This window comes from Oryctolagus cuniculus, chromosome 4 (assembly GCF_051225735.1).
Source record: "Oryctolagus cuniculus isolate XC-2025 breed Fujian yellow rabbit chromosome 4, ASM5122573v1, whole genome shotgun sequence".
NCBI classification, from domain to species: domain Eukaryota; kingdom Metazoa; phylum Chordata; class Mammalia; order Lagomorpha; family Leporidae; genus Oryctolagus; species Oryctolagus cuniculus.
The window spans coordinates 143,583,434-143,604,272 of record NC_142870.1 but is presented as its reverse complement, the minus strand read 5'-3'; the positions used below and the strand labels follow the sequence as shown (position 1 = coordinate 143,604,272).

The window sequence follows — 20,839 nt, the reverse complement described above, 5'->3', positions numbered from 1 at the left end:
CCTCTTCCAGGCCAGCTCTCTGCTGTGGCCCAGGAAGACAGTGGAGGATGGCCCAAGTGCTTGGACCCTGCACCCCATGGGAGACCAGGAGAAGCGCCTGGCTCCTGCCTTCAGATCAGCACGGTGCGCCGGCCGCAGCGTGCCAGCCACGGCGGCCATTGGAGGGTGAACCCACGGCAAAGGAAGACCTTTCTCTCTGTCTCTCTCTCTCACTATCCACTCTGCCTGTCAGAAAAAAAGTTTTTGGGAAAGAAGAATTTTAAAACATTTATTTTGCTGCAAAAAAATTTCAAAAGCATGCATATGACAGGTCTTCAAAGGGTTCAAGGAATGCAGTTTATGAAAAAAAATGCATTTCAAAAAATTTGCCTCAAAAATAACATATCTCCTAATTCCATTTTTCCAAGAATTTTTTTAAAGAATTCTTTCTTAATTTGAAAGGCAGAATCTCAGAGACAGAGAAAGAGATCTTCCATCAGCTGGTTCACTCCCCAAATGACCACAACAGCCAGGGCTAGGCCAGGCTAAGGCCAGGAACCAGACACTCCATCCAGGTCTCCCACAGGGGTGGCAGGGGCCCAAATACTTGGGCCATCCTCTGCTCCTTTCCCAGGTGCATTAATAGGGAATTGGACTGTTAGTGGAGCAGCCAGGACTCTAACCAGTGCCCACATGGGATGACAAGCCATGAGGCTTAACCTGCTGCACCACAACACTGGTTCCCCAAGAACTTTTTGAAGTATTCTCCTACTAAGTAATGCAGCCAAAATGCAAACCAAGTTCTGTGTGCTCCCAAAGCTTAGGAATTATGCCAAACTACCCCACAACAATGATGACGATGCTGACAACATACAAATGATTTCTCATTATGGAAACTGCAATACAATACCTGAGACTTCTTGACCAAAAAGCAGGAGCTGGCAACGTCTACAGCCGATCACGCTGGAGACTCTACGTTCTCCCTGGATCTCAGCAGGGCTTGGCTGGATAACGCCCAGCTCCACAGCTTGCGTCCTGGTTGGGACAGACAGAAGACAAAGCTAAGTGAGAGTACTGCAGGTTACCTGGAAACCGCACCTCCCCCAGTGGGGTGGGGAGTGAGGGCACAGAGCTTTTTCCTCCAGATTGAATTCTTAGCAGACTGCATCGCCCACGCCTGGGAACAGAAACACGAGAGATGATTCACTACCATTGGGAAATCTGAAGCTATGCTAACCACCCCTGGATGTCTTGATGGAGTCCCAGGGAACTTCCCGATCCTAGATCAGTATCACGAATCCCTGAGTCAAAAGACTTGTGCTAGCATCCCCAGCTTGCTTCAATGCTCAAGAGCTGTTTCTACCTGCAGCGATCCCACACCCAACATAGAAAACCCATCCATCACCTGTGCGTGGCGCACACCCCTCCCAAGGCAGCCATTTTGCTGAGAGACTGCCTGGCTGGTCTGAAACCCGCCCTCCAATAATCTGTCAAAGATAACTGCCACAAAATTAGCTGAAGACCGGATCTTTACATCCAAACTGAACGTTAACCACCATCACTACGCTGCCCCTTTGTTACCTTCTCTGCTTTCAAGAATGCAGCCAGAAAACATGGAGGGAGCCGAGTTTCCAAGGCAGCTGCCAGGCAATCATTGACAGACCTGCCCTGGCTGCCAGCTAACTTCAGCGGTGCCTGCCCAGGGGAGCCCAGGCGTGTCATTAGCGCTAATGGTTGTGGCTGCCAAGGAGACCTGCCCTGGGTTTGCAAACAGGCTGTGCACACACTGCAGGCAAGGGGACCCTAGAGAACACAGTGGAGCCGAGAAGGACCCAGGAGCTCTCCTGGAGCACAACCCACACAGACCTTGCACTTGAGCTTGGATTCTTTTGTTTTCTAAAGAACAGACTCCCCTTTTCTGCTTTTCCCTGTCCCTCCTGGAGGCTGCACCCACTCCCAGAACCCTCAAGCCACAAAAACAACTTGAAGGAGGCCCCTCTAACAGACGGGTGTCTATGGTTTTGTCAAAAGCTCGCTGTTAAGTTTTGCCACAAAAGGATTTTCTTTAAAATAAAAACAGGGGTAGAGATTTGATTGCTGTGCCTTGAGACTGTTAAAGAAGAGGAATGGGTGGTGGCGTGACCTACCCTTCTAGATGCAAAATTGTCAAAACAAACTGCTTTCCACATCTGAAAGACAACTGGCTTAGAATATACTCGTGTTGGAGCCAGTGTTGGGCCCAAGCTAGTCAAGCCGCTGCCTGCAATGCCGGCAATCCATAGGATGCGGGTTCAAATCCCAGCTGCTCCACTTCCCATCCAAGCTCCCTGCTAATGCACCTGGGAGAGCAGAGGAAAATGACCTAAGTCCTTGGGCCCCTGCACCCACATGAGAGAACCAGAAAAAGTTCCTGGCTCTGGCTCTGGCCTGGCCCAGCCTCAGCCCCAGCCATTGCGGCCATGTGGGGAGTGAACCAGCAAACCAGCAGATGGAAGATATCTCTCTCTCTCTCTCTCACTCTTCCTTTCCCCCTACCCCCACCCATAGCTCTGACTTTCAAATAAATCTTAAAAAAAAAAAAAAAAAAAAAAAAAAAAAAAGTTCGTATTTGCTATTACATGAAGGAGTTTACATGAAATCTTGCTGGCCGGCACCGCAGCTCACTAGGCTAATCCTCCGCCTTGTGGCGCTGGCACACCAGGTTCTAGTCCCGGTTGCCCCTCTTCCAGGCCAGCTCTCTGCTGTGGCCAGGGAGTGCAGAGGAGGATGGCCCAAATCTTTGGGAGACCAGGATAAGTACCTGGCTCCTGCCATCGGATCAGCGCGGTACATCGGCCGCAGTGCGCCAGCCACGGCAGCCATTGGAAGGTGAACCAACGGCAAAGGAAGACCTTTCTCTCTGTCTCTCTCTCTCACTGTCCACTCTGCCTGTCAAAAAGAAAAAAGAAAGGAATCTTGCTGATTTCTCCCTTGTCAGTGCCTAGGCCAGAGCCCCCAGTGGAGCTGCCAGGCTGAGTGACAGGCGTGGCACAGTAGGTCCTCACAGGGAGGCTCAGAACGGCCCACAACCCAACCTGTCCCCTTCCCTGCCCCGTCAGCTTGAGTGGAGCCACAAACCAACCTTTTGACCAAATTTCAGCTCCATGGCAGAACCCACAGCTCATGCTGCATATACGAATTCAGGTTTCTATTCCAAAGCTGCAACTTCATGGGGCTCTTTTATCTAGTGAAGTGTACCCAAAACTGTTTCCCCATGAGGGAGATGGTCCCAGGCCTTCAGTGCTAACAGGGACGGGCCAAAGGCTGCGGCAGCCACTGGACAGGAGGGCCAGCCTGGTGGAGGCAGGGCTGTTCTCGCTGGCGGGTCCTCAGCAGAAGAGGGTGTAGAAAGGTGCTGAGGTCTAGGACCCCCAATGGGAGACCAGCCAGGCTGCCTGTGGGGGGTGGGGGTGGGTTCCAAGGCCTCACACTCACCTGCCACTCATGCAAATCCTGTTAGAAAGGGAGATGCAGCGGACCACACAGGGGCAGCACAGGCCTTGTACCCCTAAGGGGTTTTCCTGAAGGAAGTCCCCACTCAGGACTCCAGCTCAGAGCTCATAGACACCCCACCCCACCCCGCCCAGCCCCTGGATTCTGGACCCTTTTCTCGCACTAACCAATCAAGTCTCTTGTCAAATCCTAGCCCGGGAGTAGGACAAGGAGGCACGTGGGGTGCCAACGTGCTTGTTTATAAATCATCTCAGTACCCGACCTGCGCAAGTCAAAATCATCACGCCCCCCAAATCACTTAACTGTTTGCCAGAATAAGCCCCAGGCCGTCCTCCCGGTCTTAGGAATCAGTCACTCTGGGTCCCTAGCAGGCCGAGCCGAGCCGGGGCGCAGGCGGCGTCTGGAGCCACGCGTGGCCGACCTCATGCGGCCCGGGCCCGGGCCGGGATCCTTCCGACTGCTGCGCCGCTACCCAGCCGCTCTGCTCCCCAGATGCATTCCTGGCATAGTTTTCCCGGGCGGCCGGGCTCGCCGTGGGGTCACCCGGAGCCGGGAGCAGCGGGGAGAGGGCTGGAGTCGCCGCCCGCGGCCCGAGGGGTTCTTCCCCAGCTCTGCGCCCGCCGCTCGCCGCCTGGGGTCTCCCGCGCCTCCTGCTCCCGCCACGGCCGCCCACGCCACTCCGAGAAGAGGTGGAGCCTCGTCCCGCGCGCCCCATCCGGGGACGAGCTGTTCCGAGGCCTGGAGCGGATGGGGGAAGGAGGGAATGCCACGTTGAACTCGTTAGGAAGACCCAAGCCCCCCACCGGAGCGTTCTCTGGCCTGGCCGAGCCGCTGGGCCGCGCGCAGCCCGGAGGCGGGACGAGCTGTGGCCTCCCCCACCCGGAGACCCGCACACCGTCCGAGGTAGCCGCGGGCCTGCTCTGCCCTGGGACCGCGGGTGCGCCCCGCATCCCGCCCCGCCTGCCCGCCCTGGCTTTGGACCAGGACCGGGCTAGGAGCTCCTCCCGGAGCGCCTGGATCTGCTCTGGCCACAGCCGCCTTGGTCGCAGGCACTCCCCTTGCTCCCTCCTGGAAGCAGCCCTGATCCGTTCCCGTGAGCAATCTTGGCCCAGCTGGGCCTCAGAATCCTGGGGCTTCTTTCTGTTGCTTCCAAGCCTTGCCCACCACAGCCGGCATCTGCCAAGCCCTGTGTGTAGAAGCGATTCTACTTCTAGGTATACCTGGATCTTTCAGGAGTCCAGAGAAAATGTGTATTATGACAAACCCATTCATAGATATCAAAACTGTTTGTATCATAATCACCTCTTTAATGCCATTTTCCGCGAACGTTTTGAAGTACTTGTATATGCAAAAGCATTGATAGCAAGGAGTGGTTCAGATATATTTTTTAAAGGTTTATTTATTTATTTGAAAGGTAGAGTTAGAGAGGGAGAGACACAGAGAGAGAGAGAGAGAGAGAGAGAGAGAGATTCCATCCGTTGGTTCACTCCCCAAATGGCTAAAATGACTGGGGCTGGGTCAGGCTGAAGCCAGGATCCAGGAGCTTCTTCCAGGTCTCCCACTTGGGTGCAGGGGCCCAAGCACTTAGGCCATCTTCTACTGCTTTCCCAGGCCACAGCAGAGAGATGGATCGGAAGAGGAGCAGCAAACCAGCATCCTTATGGGATGCCAGCACTGCAGGTGGCGGCTTTACTTGCTAAGCCACAGCGCGGCCCCAGTACAGATATTTACACACTGAACTCAGAACAGCATTATTTACATTAACCAGAAGGTGGCTGTCCAGGTGCCCATTGACAGATAGGTGGATAAACAAAATGTGGCATTCACACAATGGAATGTTATTCACCTTTTAAAAAGAAGATAATGCTGGCATATGCTACAACATGAATGACTCTTGAAAATTGTCTTTATCTGTGTAAGCTACTATAGGAAAATACCATTATCTGGGTCACTTACAAACAATAGAAATTTACTTTTGACAATTCTGGAGCCTGGGCAGTCAAACATTGAGGTTGTAAGGCCACCACAAAACACACCAAACACTGGAGTTAAGGGAAAGATGTATGTCAAGGTGTATTGTCGGGTGGGGGAAGCCTGACGGGCCAGGGGGAGGTGGCGAGAGAGTAAAGGAGAGAGAAATCAGGAGAGGGCACGTGTGCTGGAAGCAGCCTTTGTCCAGGGGTAGGGAAGTAGGAACAGGGAATCCCATTAGGGTGGCGGTGCTGTGGCTGGGCCTTGGGGCTTAGGACAGGATCTTACTATGTAAGATGATGCGGGGGGCAGAGGTTAAGATGGTGTCCAGGGCATAGCTGGCACCACAGACAAGACAGCACCATTTTGTTAACAAAGGTGCCAGTACAGAGCAGGATGAAGACCCCTGGCCCGGCTTCTCCCTGAGTGTTCCCATAGTCGCTGGCCAGCCGGCTCTCTGGGGTTCTCTTATAGAAGGATCCTAATCACAATCATGAAGGCTCCACCTTCGTGGCCTAATTTTTTTTTTTTTTTTTTTTTGACAGGCAGAGTGGACAGTGAGAGAGAGAGACAGAGAGAAAGGTATTCCTTTGCCGTTGGTTCACCCTCCAATGGCTGCCATGGCTGGCGCGCTGCGGCTGGCGCACCACACTGATCCGAAGCCAGGAGCCATGTGCTTCTCCTGGTCTCCCAGGCGGGTGCAGGGCCCAAGCACTTGGGCCATCCTGCACTGCCTTCCCGGGCCACAGCAGAGAGCTGGCCTGGAAGAGGGGCAACCGGGACAGAATCCGGCACGTGGCCTAATTGTTATATATTAATGTTAGCCGTCGCAAAACACACCGAACACTGGAGTAAGGGAAAGGGTTTATTGGGGAACACCCTACAGCCCGGAGTGAAGGGGCGGCGAAGGAAAAAGAGAGAGAAAGAGTATAAGAGAGCCAGAGGAGAGGAGCTAGTGAGGAGAGAAGATAGAGCAGAGATACGAGAGACGAGAGGAGAGGAGCCAAAAGAAAAGAACCAAGAGAGCACGTGTTCAGAACAGGCACTTTTAAAATGTTGCCTGAGGGCGGGCAGGGAAGCAGGAGCAGCGAATCCCATTAGGATGGGGGTGGAGCCTGGCTCAGGTAGCTGGGCCATGCTGCCACCTGGCTAAAACTGCGCCAGTTTCCTAACACTAATCACTCCCCAAGATCCATCTCCTAGTATCATTATCTTGGGGGCCAGAGTTTCAACCTCATTGAGGCATTCAGGCCAGAGCAAAACCATGGATGTGAAGTGAAATAAGCTAGGCACAAATACTGCATGATTCCACTTGGGCAAGACACAGGGAATACTGGACTTCATGGAGAGAGAAGGTAGAATCGTGGTTACCAAGGGCTGGGGGAGACAGCAGAGGGATTCACTCTGGAACGCATGGAGTCTCCACTGGGGAATGATGGAAAAGCTCCAGACGTGGAGAGTGGTGATGGCAGCACAATAATGCAAATGAATGTACCGCCACCAGAGAGTGATTAAAATGGAAAAGCTTATGTTATTTATGTGTATTCTACCATGATTGTAGAAATGCTAAAGAAATGGATAAGACAGGGACCAGGAACCAGCAGTGATGGCTGATTCATCTGTCCCGATGGGGAGGTTTTTCCCTCCACTCCTTTAGTTGGGCTACCCCATTTTTTTAAAAGATTTATTTATTTGTAAGGCAGAGAGAGAGAGATTCTCCATCTACTGGTTCACTCCCTAAATTTCACAGCAGCTAGGGCTGGGCCAGGCCTAAGCCAGGATCCCAGAACTCCATCCAGGTCTCCCACGTGGATGGCAGGGGCCCAGGCCCTTAAGTCATCCTCCACTGCTTTCCCAGGATGCATTAGCAGGAAGCTGAATTGGAAACACAACAGCCAGGATTTGAACCGGCTCTCTGATGTGGGATGCTGATGACTCCACCCACTGAGCCGCAACTCCGGCCCCCAGCACACGTTTTTCACTACAGGAGGGGGAGAAGTGTACCAGTGTTGGTGTCACACATGTACCTGCCATCTTCCCAAACTGTGAGACCTTGGGAAAGTCACTTAACCCCTCTGACCTTCAGTTTTTCCATCTGTAAAATAGGAGAAATAAACTTTACCTAGCAGGGTTGCTATGAGAATCAATGTAGTTAAAATATCATCCAGGCTCAGCCAGTGGCTGGCAGTCAGTGATGTGTACTGAGTTCATGCTGTGAAATTGTTTGGGGGACTGGTGTTGTGGTGTAGCAGGTTAAGCAGCTGCCTGCAGTGCTGGCATCCCATATGGGTGCTTGTTCAAGTCCTGGCTGTTCCACTTCTGATCCAGCTCCCTGCTAATGCACTTGGGAAAGCAGTGGAAGATGGCCCAAGTGCTTGGACCCTGCACTCATGAGAGTGACTTGGATGAAGCTCCTGGCTCCGGCTTTGGGCTGACCCAACCCTTAGCTATTGTAGCCATTCGGGGAATGAACTAGTGATTGGAGGACCTCTGTGTGTGTGTATGTGTGTGTCTATCTCTTCTTTCTGTAACTGTACATTTCAAATAAATAAAATAATCCCTTTTTAAAAAAGAAATTGGTCGTAGCATTTGTTCTCAGAAGCCCTCATCCCACTGTATTCCTGAGTCTTGCAGGAGGGAGCTCTGATGAGGGGTGTGTGTGTGTGTGTGATTTCCCCTGGCCCCGATGTCCCCATGTGGAGACGGCGTGACCTTCCTTGCAGAGCTGCCGTGACAAAGCAGACTTGGCATGCACCCAGTCCCACCCCGCCAGGAATGCCAAAAGCCAAAGCTTCCCAAGTGGGCCCACCAACACCGCCACACGTGGAGTCCTCGCACCTTCCCCTCCCTGGGCCTCGCTCCAGCAGCTGCAAGGAGGAGGGGAACTTATTGTGTGCCAGGCTGTGCTCTTGATGCCAAAGAGGCCAGGAGCTTCCAGAGGACTGAGCAATGAGCACTGGGAAGCTGCCACCTGCTGCTGCCACAGACACATGAGACCTGGCAGCACCGGTGGGGAGTGTATGAGGTCCCTGACCTGGGTGGCAGGTCCAGGGGACAGTGCTGTCACTCAGTCCCTGGTGAGTGAGGAGGCGGGAGTTGGGCCCCAATATCTGCCATCCTTACTTTGCCCTTGCCTCTCCTCAGCTCAGTGTCAGACACCCACCCTCAGGCCTCCTTCCCGCACCTGGGGAGCTCTCAGGATACAACAGGACTTGGCAGAGGCAGCGCCCTCTGCTGCCAACTGCCGGCATCGCACCTCTGGAGCCAGCTAGGGGTGGAAGTCCTCTCTCCTGCGGGAGAACCAGGACACCCGAGGTGCACCCGACAGGTATCCCAGGACCGAGATGGCAGCCCTGGCTCCTCCCTGGGTGACTTTAGGCCGAAAGTCTGCCTGTGGGTTTTCACAGCTTTCATGTGTAGATAGACAGATATGCAGTTAGAAGGGGATTTTACATACAAATCTAGTGCTGGCTCCTCATGAGAAATCTGAGAACTGGCCACAAAAGGCCTGCAAGTCACATGTATGGAACTGGCTGGAGGGGAGGGGAAGCTCTTCCTTAGGCAGGGCCTACACTCTAGCCCAGTCCCTGAAAAGGCCACTTTGTAGAAAATCCGTGCACCTGCAGAAGACACATTCTTTCTCCCAGGGAGGTAGGTGGGAGAGTTTCCAGCACAGAACTGAAAATTCAAGGCCAGAAGAAGCCCAACCAGGACCTGCCTGCTAAGTCTAGGAACACACCTAAGATGTGACCGGCCACCTGTGCCCTGGCCACCATTGATGGCAGTGATAAACGTGGAATCCCCATGTGGTGGTTTGGTGAAGCTGATGACTTCAGAATGTTTCTTAAGTACAAAAAATAAAACCTATCGAGCTACAGAGAACACAGCTAAGTTGAAAATACAGCCGTGAAAATATCAGAGAACAAATTTGTGATAGAACAATGTTTGTGCTTCTTTATTAATGTATTATATGGCAAGATCTAGCATCTTATCTAAAAGTGGCAAATGTAAACACTATTTCCAGATCTATGCAACAGCCTCAACGTGATATGAAAATACCTGCGATGTTTAATGGCCAAGTCACAGCTGCTACTGATTGTGCAATGGTTGGCAGCCCACGATCGGAATTGAAGGAAGTGATAAAGATTTTCATTGACAGTTTGTAAAAACTAAACTGTAAGTTCATAGACCCCCAAGTGAAGAACCCCTGCCCCAGTATCACCAAGGGGAGCACATTGACCTTGCTATTTAACTTAGAAGCTACACCTGAGACCTCAGGGCCCTGTAGCGTCCATCCCCTGGGCGGGCAGGTGGAATCATTATTTCTTCACAGGAAGCAGGCTGGTGGAGGGATGCAGAAACCTGGCACGAAATGCAAAAGACCTATCCGAAAAATGACATAGAGTGTCAAGACATCTACAGTTAAAACATAGTAAATGAGATGGGGAAAACAAAGTGTTAGTGTCCTTAACATACAAACAGTGGTTACAAAGCGACAACAAATGGAAAAACAATCCAACAGAAAAGGTGTCAAAAGATATCGGACAACTCACAGAATAAGAAAATACAAGGTGTCTTCTAAAGATTCATGTGACAAGTTTATTTGAGGACAAAGGTTTTGGAAACCCATGCATAGCTTTTTCATAGTACCCATTCTCCATGAACTTTTTGAGGGCCCTGTCCTATGTACCACCAGCTAAACACTCAACTCCACCACGGCAAACATGAGCATAACGTTGTCCAACTCTCCCCACCACTATAACTACCATGTTTTCTAATACTTTTTTTCACTAAACAAGCAGTATTTATTAAGTAGAACACTATTAGTGTGCTCCCCATATTTTACTAATTGAAAACATTTTACTGTCAGGTAAAGTTCTCTATAAGCATTGAATTACGGATATTGTGATTAATTATCCTATAATCACAGCCCAACGTGATGACATGTGACAACCAGGTTGACCTATTTTTCCTTCATTCCAAGACAATTGAAAATATTTCTCATCAGCTCCCCCTCAAAACTCTAGTAGTTGGGAGTGTTGGTTGACAAAACCATTTGCCACGTGTTGCCCAGATACAGAAATGAGCACCCACATGGATGAGTCCCTGTGTGACCCTCCCTGAGCCCAGGGCCCTAGGATCCTAAACCTGTGGAGACAGCCAGGGGAGCTGGACACCAGTGGAGGCTCCAGGGCACAATGCACAGGACAGCCAGCTAAACTGTTTTTCTCCACAGAGCAAACAGCCAAAAGTGAAGTGCTAAAACATCTTGGCTGCTGAGTTTTGCAGAAGAAATACCAATTCTCATGCTGCTTGAAAAAAGATTTAAGTTTTTTAAATGTTTTAGTTGACAAAAGTTGTATACATTTATGGTGTACAATATGATGCTTTGAAAAGAAGGAGGTAAACTTTTATGCAAATTTAAAACAGGCAGTGGGGGCTGGCATTGTGCAGTGGGTTAAGCCACCACATGTGATGCCGGCACCCCCAATATGGGTGCCAGTTCCAGTCCTGGCTGCTCCACTTCCAACCCAGCTCCCTGCTGATGCACCTGGGAAAGCAGCAGAGGATGGCCCACATGCTTGGCTCCCACATGGGAGACCCAGATGATGTTCCAGGCTCCTGGCTTTGACCTGGTCCAACCCCTGATATTGCGGCCATTTGGGGAGAGAACCATCAGATGGAATCTCTCTCTCTCTCTCTCTCTCTGTAACTCTGCATTTCAAATAAACAAAATAAATCTTTTAAAAGCATAAAAGAGGCAGTGGTTTTAAACGTTTGAATTTGTGATTTGCTTTCATGAGCCAGTTGGTGTAGAGTATGTTTATATTCACATATTGAGAAGGTATAGTGTAGGGAATAGCAGATCCCCTGGGGAGGGGAGGAGACTGTCCTAGGGGCATGTGGCCAGTGATTAAGACATACGTGTGTGGATCGTGTCCACTTCATCCAGTTGTATCTTCAGCACCGAGATCACTGGTTGGCACACAGAAAGGGCTCAGATGACATTTATTAATTGAATGCATAAATGAATATCAAAATAAGGCTTAGAAATCAAGTCTCTTTTTTCTCCCCCAGTCAGTACTTCCACAGGCCTTAAAATTGATCTTCCAGTATCAAATAAACCATGCAGTACAACTGGTAGCGTCTAACCCAACACGCGCTTTCTCATTCTCCTTAGATTTCCAGCCTCTCTTGCAGCTACACTCCCTCTGGCCAGTGAGATGCAAAGGGAATATGCTACTTGCAGAAAGTCTTCATAAAATGAAGGAGGGGCACCCGTTCTGTTCCTTTTGCCCTGCTGCCTATAATGCAGACAAGATAAGCTGGAGGTGAAGCAGCCTCACGGACCATAAGCTAAGGACGCCAAGGACAACAAGCCAGAAGGATGCAAGGAATCTGGGTCACTGATGACTGCTTGTCACTCCCCCTCTTCGTGGAGGAGCAACACAGGACCCTGCGCTGTTCTTTCGTCTGCTCGGCCCTCCCCGGGTTTGCTGCTGGTTCTTCCCGGGTTGGCTACTATCCCTTCCACCTCCGTGGAAGGGCGGTTCCCCCTGGCCGCATTCCCCACTTCCGCAGGGGAGCGGCACACCGCCGGCCGGGTCTCTCGGGGGCTGCACGGGTGTTCCTTCAGCTAGATGTTCCCCATAGATGTTCCTGGTGCATGCCGTCTCTCTCCTCCTTTATAGTCCTCCTCCGCCAATCCCAACTCGGCTGCCCACACGCCGAGTACGCTGCTCTCCTCCAATCAGGAGCAAGTCCTACAGTTTATTGGTTGAACTGGAGGCAGCTGTGCGGAAGCTGTTTACTTCTCTCCCAGCGCCATATTGTGGGAGAGCAGATGCATAGAATAACTCTTAATTCCAGTAACTTAGTCTAGTCCGAGCTGCTCCCCACAACTGCTGTTGTCATCCTCACCCTGAATCGCCTGCACTTGGACTTTTTTTACACAAAATAGGGATAAACGTCCATGTTGTAGAGCCACCATTGTTCTCCGGGCTTGTACTACTGGAGACAGAGAAAGAGACTCATAACTGATGCATAGGAAAGACCATGGAGATCAAGTGGGAGTGGAGCACTCCAGGAAGCGTCGGGGCCACCCAGTGCCAGCTCTATTGGTTACCTGCACGCCCCGCCTTGGTCACTGACTCCTGTGGGCCTTGAATCAGGCTGTACGTCCTGGGACAGTGCTTGCGGAAGAGACTCTCCACCAGCGTGTGGCTCCCTCTCACCACAGCCCTCCCCTCCCGGTTCATGTAGTTCCACAGGTGCAGGGCATAAGAGTCATTGAAGCTCGGCTCTGTGTCCCACACTTGGTAGTAGCGCCTCCACTCTGGGTAGGAGATGGGGTAGAACCGCTGGGGGTGGAGGAAGGACAAGTTCAGACACCTGAGGTCGCTCAACTCCTGGAAGTCTCCGAGCTTACACCACACCCTCAACATTCTGGTCATCAGATCGGGGCCTTGGTGGCCCCAGATGGCTGAATTGTAGTGCTCAACAAAGTTTTCCATGCAGCCCCACAAGAAGGGATGGTGGGGCAGGAACCCAAACACCCCATTGCTGGAGTATCGAGAGGCCTGTGCGGCCAGGAAATTCGCCTCAGGGATGGGCCTGATGGAGATGACATCTGTGTCCATGTAGATGCCACCATATTTCCAGATGATGGCCAGGCGGCACGCATCCGAGCTGACGTGGAGCCAGTTTCTCTGGACACTGGTGTTGACCTGCAGGAGCAACTGCAATCAGCCCCAAGCAGCAAGCAGAGGGAGAGGTGGGGGCCACAGCCCAAAGCCAGGCTCAGGGTAGCTGGCGAGGCACAAAGCCAGCCAACCTTCCCCAAAGTGAGTTGCCTCAAGCTCAAATTTTGCAGATTTCCCAAACTTACCTTTTCCTCTTCCACCCCCCTGCCCTGCCAAAATTCTCCTGTGCAAGTATAACATGCACAGCCATCGGTGCCAGGGGAAGCTTTCTGCAGTTTGTAAAGACTTCATGAACTTGATTTTTAAAGCAGTCAAAGCAGTGGAAAGGTAAAGCAGAAATGCATCAGGGCTTTCCCCGTGAGTCATCCTTCCATGTGGGTGCACATTAACCACACATAGCACCAAAAATGCTAAAATCTGATAAGGAAAAAAAGCAATCAGGGGAGTCGGAGAAAATCAGCCAGTATGTTATTTGAGAAACTGGTAAAAAGAACCTTAAAATGTATGCATACGTGCACCTTTATTTATTAATTTCTCTAATAACATCCACTGAGGGCCTGCTTGCTATGGGCCAGGCACAGTTAAAGCTGCTGAGGCTACAGCAGTGAACAAACAGGCAAAAATCCCTACTGGGAGGAGAGATACTAAGCAAATAAATATCCACCGTGTCAGATGTTGATAAGGACTGTGGAGGAAGATAGGAAGCTGGCCGGGGGGGGGGGGGGGGGGGGGAGGCAAGGGCAGGGCAAGCACTGTGTTATATTAGTCTCCAGCAGCAACTTGAATAAAATGGGTGCGTGTACCACACCCACATCTCAGCAGAGAGGGTTAAGGGAGAGGGAACAGCAAGTGCCAGGGCCCGCAGGCAGGAGGACACTCCTGGCATGGCCGAAGCAGGATGGAGGAGAGGGATAAGGGATGGGAGGAGAGGTAGGGAGGTGTGTAGGACCGGGTGAAGACTTCCAGGTGATCCAGGAGGTTTGGAAGAAAGGAGGGACATGATAAGAATTAGTCTTCAAAGGCTCACTCCGCTGCTGTGTGCAGAATGTTCTGGAAAGGGGGTGGGGTAGAAGCCCGTGAAGCCAGGCAGGAGGCTGCTGACGTAACTCGGGCAGGGATGACAGTGGCTTGGAGCAGAGTGGCAGGCAGCAGGGGTGAGAGATGTGGTGAATCCAGGTCCCTGCTCGAGAGAGCTGGGCAGGCCTGACTGACGCATTGCTGACATATGAGCAGCACAGCCAATTGACTTTAAGAGGAACAAAAATAGGGGCTGGCGTTGCGGCTTAGCGGGTAAACCTGCCACCTACCACACCAGCATTCCACATGGGCTCCAGTTTGTGTCCCGGCTGCTCCACTTCTGATCCAGCTCCCTGCTGATGCCCAAGTCCTTGGGCCCCTGCACCCACATGGGAGACATGGACAAAGCTCCTGGCTCCTGGCTTTGGCCTGGCCCAGCCCTGGCTATTGTAGCCATCTAGAGGTACTCCTACTTACTAGCCACAGGATAGAAGGTTTCTCTCTCTCTCTGTCTCTCCCTCTCTCTGTAACTCTGACTTTCAAAATAAATAAATAAATCTTTAAAATTAAAAAAAAGGAACAAAAATAAATCCATATAAATGGCAGTGTTCCCACATGGAATGCTAAGATTCTGAATACAAAAAGCAGAATTTTTTTCTGAATTTATGTTAAGATTAACCTCTGGCTTTTGACAAAATAAACATTAAACTTCTGCTATCAAGTCAAATGAAACCAAGTAAACTAAAACTTTATGGAAGTCTTCCCAGGTTGTTGAAAAATATTATCTTATTTACATTTTCTGAAAACCTCATAATAGTAATAAATAACATTTATCAATTTACTTCTTTCAAGCTCTTTATAGTCTATTCAAATCCTTAAAGATAGGTATGATGGTCACTTTTCTTTTTCTTTGTTTCTTAAGATTTATTTATTTATTTGAGAGGCAGAGTTACAGATAGAGAGAGGATGACAGAGAGAGAGAGAGATCTTCTACCCACTGGCTCACTCTCCAAATAGCTGCAACAGCTGGAGCTGCGCTGATCCAAAGCCAGGAGCCAGGAGCTTCTTCCGGGTCATCCAAGTGGTAGCAGAGGCCCAAGCACTTGGGCCATCTTCCACTGCTTTCCCAGGCAACAGCAGAGAGCTGGATTGGAAGTGGAACAACCAGTACATGAACCGGCACCCATATGGGATGCCGGCAGTGCTGGCAGAGGCTTAACCTACTACACCACAGCGCTGGCCCCCATTATTTTTACTTTTCAAGTGAAAAATTAGAAGGACCAGGAATCTCGGTCATGCTTCCAAGGTAAGAGAGGCAGAGGTTGGTTTCCTTGAACCCAAGCGATCTGGCTTCAGATATCCACTCCTTCAAAAGAAGCAAAGTTTTGGTAAAAAATGATAACCTTTGATTCTTTGGTAAGCTGGCAATTATTAGGAAACAGACGCAGAAAATAGGACATCAAAACTACACAATCCCAGAGAAGAAGAAGGCCCGCCCTGATTGGGCAGTAGACTAACATCAACTTAAAACACAAGAGCTCCAAAAGGGGTGAGTGCCAGAGAGGGTGTGGGTTCTGGCCGCTCAGATCACCACTGCCTATTCCACCTGAACCCACTGTCCTCATCTCTGGGCGTTTTCTTTTAAGATTTATTTCTGTATATAGAGGCAGCATGACACAGAGAGAGAAACAGAGACAGAGACAGAGAGAGAGAGGTCTTGCATCCACTGGTTCACTCCCCAAATGGGCACAATGGTCAGAGCTAGGCCAATCCAAGGCCAGAAATGAGGATCTTCTTCTAGGTTTCCCACATGGGTACAGGGGCCCAAGCACTTGGGCCATTTTCCACTGCTTTCCCAGGTTATTAGAAGGGAGTTGGATTGGAAGTGGAGCAGCCAGGACTCAAACTGGTGCCCATATAGAATGCCGGTACTGCAGGCAGAGACTGACTATGCCACAGCACTGGCCCCATGTCTGGGCATTTTCAAGGACTACAATTGCCCAGATCTAAGCAGCAAATCCAGGGCTAACCAGCAAATGATGGTACCTCGGGTCATCCAACAGGTAGCCCCAAGCTGGCCTAAGGAGGCCTAACTGGGGCAGAACCTGCCACAGCCCAGCACCCCAAAGGTATCAAGGTGTGATTACTGTAGACACACAGTTTAGGGCAGCACTTGGAAAAGGCACTTCAGGGCTCTGCATCCCAGGGCCCACCTTGCTCCTAAAATCCAACATATAAAAATCTAGGAGCAGGTCAAAGCAACTGAAGCCATGCTCCATGGAACAGTGGTGCCAAGAGATGATTTATTTGTTGCACTGAAAGAGGGTTCCCAGCACAAAAATGTTTACCAAGTGATGGGTTAAGTCAGGTTAAGATTTCTTAGTTCAGAACTATAAAGAGACTTGAAGATCCTCATAGTCATGATTCATCTGTGAGAAAAGAATATAGTATGCAGCATCTCTTGGCTAGAGATGCCCCCCCCCCAAAGAGCAAAACCCAATCTCGGTAGTGTTAGCCTGGCCCAGTATCAAGAAACTTGTACAGTCCTGGAGCAGCTAGCGCTGAGAGCCACAGGGACCAGCCAAGCTGGCAGGTAGCCTCCACTCCCAGAGCCTGCCTCCCTGGCATACCACTGTCCTGTCTCTGCCTGGACCAGAGCCACCTATTCCCAGGAGCACTGCTGTTGGCAGCTGCCAGGCCTACAATGCCTCAGTTCAGTGCACTGCTCTGCCATCTCTCCACAGGTACCAATTTGATACTTCTGGGCTCTTGGGAAGGCGAGATGGGCACTTGGGGATCTAAAAGTCCCCGGGAGCAGGAGTGAAAATGACTCCCAGCCCCACCTCCTACCTTCCTGGCCCACCAGACCCCTCCCCCTTGGTCCTGTCGCTTAGTCCAGAAAATGCCTCCAGCCACCCACAACCAGAAGCAAACATGCCCGCCACCCAGGATAGCCCACTCATTTCCTGATCACATAGGGCAGGGCTGGGCAGGGCAAGAATTTTCTCTCCTTTTGTGTAAATACTGTAGGAGGCTGACTAATGACCAAATGGCCATCCAAAGACATCAGGGCCCAATTTGTGGACCTCCTACAGGAAATGGGTCTTTGCAGGTGTGATTACCTGACGGACCTTGAGGTGGGGAGGGTATCCTGGGTCATCCCGATGGATGTTTCAAAACTCAGACAGGACCTTTAAGGAAAGAGGGAGAGGCAGATTTCCCACACAGAGACAAAGGGGGATTTGGAGGTGGAGGCAGAGGTGGGAGTAGGGGGCTCTGGGCCAAGGAAAGTGCACAGCTCCCAGCAGCTGGAAAGAGGTTCCCGGCCAGAGCCTCCCCAGGGAACATGGCCACAGCAGCTGGACTGGGGCTCTGGGAAACTAGTCTGGCATTCCTGGCCTCCAGAATTTAGGGAATAAACTTCCATTGTTTGGAATCCTAAGGTTTGCAGCGATCTGTTACAGCAGCCATGGGAAACTCTGACCAATGCCTCCATAATATCGTCCATGTTGCCTCTTGACCCACAAAGCCTAAAATATTTACTACCTGGCCCTTTACAGAGGAAACTTTTGCTGATATATGGCGTGGCCTATGCTTAGAATTTAGATAAGACTTTAAGTAGCAAGCAAACAGTATTATTTTTCTAAGTTACTTTCTATTTTTCAAATAGTTTTATTTATAAAATTAACATACTCTTATCACTGAGTTCACTCTGAATCTGATCATACTAAAATGCAATCATACTGAAACACCTATTACTGTGTGCTATGTAATTTCTTCAGGTTTTTTTTTTTTTCTTGATAGATGAGTGTGGGTTTTTAAGGAGCTGACATGATTGGAACTACATTGTAATGTAAGGGAGTTTTTAATCCAAGATTTGCTATAGTCTTCATAAGATGCCAGTTTAAAGAAATACCATGAAAGTAAAAGACTCCATGTTCAACTCATTGAGTGAGTGTGCTATAACTTCCTTAAACAGTACTTGACTGTCAGTCCTCTGGGAGAGAAATATGAAATTGAAATACTATTTTCTTACTATTCTAGGCTGCTAAGACGAGGATAACAAGGTTGCTAAGAGCTCCAGAAGTTTCTCAATCCTGTCTTGATACAACCCAATCCATATAGCAGCACTCCATAGACTCTTCCTGAGTTTACTATCTACATTATTTTCATGTTAAACTTTGCCTAGTATCCCCCTTGGGTGCAAATATAATTTCACAGAGATGGGTTTCAAACCGCAGTGAAAAATGAGTGCTCTGTACATCTAGAAAAGATATTCTAACTCGTGCAGTTAAGAATAGTCTCAAAGGTGAAGCTGAAGCAGTAGGAAACAGGCCAGACACAAAAGACAACGGCTAAAGGAAGACTAACCGGACCGCCCTCTCGGCCGGCCAACAGGGGGCCCGGTAGGGGTCGAGGGGTGGGAGTAGGGGGCTCTGGGCCAAGGAAAGTGCACAGCTCCCAGCTCAGGTCCCATCTCTGAGCCTGAGTCGGACTCACTTCCTGTGCTCCCTCCCACCATGCACCTGCGAAGTTGCCAGGAGCACTTACATGGGTGTACCAGGAAAATAACGGGGTGTCCTCCAGCAGGCTCTTCATGTCCAGGGGGAAGAGGAAGACGTTGTCCATCGCGGAGAGGAGGGAGAACGCGGGGTGCGTAGAATTGGAAGGCAGCTGTGTGGGATTGCCCAGCCCCTTCATGAAGAAGGCCACCGGCTGCCCAGGGTAAATCCTGGCTGCCGACTCCACCGCACAGGACACCAGCGGCGGCGGCTCCGTTCTCTCCGAGGTCTCCAGGAACACGATGCTGCGTCCGGGGCTCAGGAGGGCTTCGGGCCCCTCCTGGGACTTCAAGGGAGGGAGGCAGGAGAAGAGGCAGCCGGATCGCAGGGACAGCTGGTAGAGGAAGCCACAGGCAAGCAGCAGGATGACCGACAGGGAGAGCTGGAGTTCCTTCAGCATGTCCGCGGCTCTCTCCCGCCTGAGCCTTTAATCAACACAAGGCATTCAAAAGCGGTCACAGCCAGGCAGCACACAAGACAATGGCATAAGGATATCTCTTAAGAGCTTAGATTTTCCAAGATCCTAATGGAGGGCGGGCGTGTAGGGGTGTGCATCTTCAGGTTAAGAGGCCACTTGGAACATCCACATCCCAAATCAGAGAGCCTGGGTTTGAGTGCCAGCCCCACTTCTGATCTAGTTCCTGCAAATGCACACCCTGGGAGGCAACAGGTGATGACTCAAATGCTTGAGTATCTGCCACCCGCGTGGGAGCCACAGATTAAGCCCTGGGCTCCCATCTTTGGCCTGAGCCAGCCCTGCCTGGCTGTTGGGAGCTTTTGAGAATGAGGATGAGCATTTGAGCAGTGGATGGAAGATCTCCTGTTCTCTCTCTATTTCTCTCTCTCTCTCTCTCTCTCTGTCTGCCTTTCAAATTAAAAAAAAAAATCCTAAGTGAAATATAATCAAATCAAGTCCAGCAGTATTAAAAGAGAAAAATGCATTATAGTCGATTAGAATGTATCTTGGATCAAGATAATTTGACATAGGAAAATAGTTAGTCAACAGGAAAACTATTAATGAAACTCTAAGAACAAAAGCCATATGATCATGTTGGTTCTATGGGTGCCAAGAATGCAATACAATTTGATGTCCATTCATGATTTTTTAAAAATACAATGAAATTTTCTTAAGCTGATACACGATGTCTGCCACAGCATCAAGGGTACTTCAAAAAGTGTGTGGAAAAATAGAATTTAAAAATAAGCTTATTTTCATATAAGAAATGTGTAAGTCCATGCACACAGGGGTCTCCAGAAAGCTCACCGAAAATGCATGTTAGGGAAAAAAATTGTCAATTTCAGAATTTTTTTGCACAAAAATAAACTTATCTTTTCATTCTGTTGTCCATAAGTATTTTGAAGCACCTTTGTATAGCAACCATCATACTTAATATAAAACATTTGAAACATCCCATTAATATAGTGCAGGTGGAATATGATATAGATGCCTATTATCAATGTTACTATTAAATGTCATTCTGCTCATTCTAACCAATGTGATCAAACAGCAAAAAGGAACCTCTGCTATGACCATTAGAAGAAAATATCACTGTTTTCAGAAGATATGATTGTCAATCTAGGAAACCCTAGATAACTTACTGAAAAATTCCCAGAACTGAGAAGAAAATTAATGAAGGAAGCAATCCGAAGTTTAGAGACTTGAGTAAGTTGTCAGGACCACACAGTAGGCAGCTAGAACTAGGTCCCACCTGTCACCAAAGCCCAGGCTCTGAACTGTTCCCTGCAGCACCTGCGCTCCATGAACGTCAGCTCTACCTCTAGCTAAGTCCAGAGGAGCAGAGATGTCTACTTTTCCATTCGCATAACTGGGAGAAAACACAGAATCACTGAGTCAGGGCTTACCGTCCAGCCAGAAGCTTGCAGTGAGCCGGTATTTGAGATCTCAGAAATGACAAATTGTTCCTGCTATACTTTCTGATAAATCACCTCTCCGTGTCCAGTTCAACAATGCAGGGGTAAAGTAAATCATTGGCAGAGGATTAAGGCTGCACACAAGAGGTTGCCAGGAAGCTCCTCCCTCTACTCAGTTTCCCCAAAATGCAGACACCTGAGCACTATAAAGCATTCGTAAGATTTTTTTTCAGATAACGCACA

General features: G+C 49.9%; 3 protein-coding genes across 9 annotated transcripts in view; 1 reads left to right on the top strand and 2 right to left on the bottom strand.

Moving 5' to 3' along the window:
* The window catches only part of DZIP1L (DAZ interacting zinc finger protein 1 like), a 38,751-nt gene extending 37,726 nt beyond the window's left edge, over window positions 1-1,025 (bottom strand). For all 5 annotated transcript variants that reach the window (XM_089332195.1, XM_089332196.1, XM_089332197.1 and 2 more), the window contains exon 1: window positions 890-1,025. The gene's annotated coding sequence lies outside the window, so the exon portion shown is untranslated. The remainder of the gene's footprint in view (window positions 1-889) is intronic.
* The window catches only part of ARMC8 (armadillo repeat containing 8), an 862,269-nt gene that overhangs the window by 689,997 nt on the left and 151,433 nt on the right, over window positions 1-20,839 (top strand). The gene's annotated exons all lie outside the window — the stretch shown is intronic.
* Window positions 12,419-20,723, bottom strand: A4GNT (alpha-1,4-N-acetylglucosaminyltransferase). 3 transcript variants are annotated; one of them, XM_002716564.5, is made up of 3 exons: window positions 20,588-20,723; window positions 18,714-19,149; window positions 12,419-13,169 (listed from the first exon to the last, which is right to left on the bottom strand). In XM_002716564.5, exons 2-3 carry the CDS (start codon window positions 19,122-19,124, stop codon window positions 12,558-12,560), a joined length of 1,023 nt encoding a protein of 340 aa, XP_002716610.3. In that variant the 5' UTR covers window positions 19,125-19,149; window positions 20,588-20,723; the 3' UTR covers window positions 12,419-12,557. The 3 variants fall into 3 exon arrangements, with proteins under 3 accessions (XP_002716610.3, XP_089188343.1, XP_089188345.1); XM_089332217.1 differs by lacking the exon at window positions 20,588-20,723 and adding an exon at window positions 20,324-20,462; XM_089332219.1 differs by lacking the exon at window positions 12,419-13,169 and adding an exon at window positions 17,287-17,353.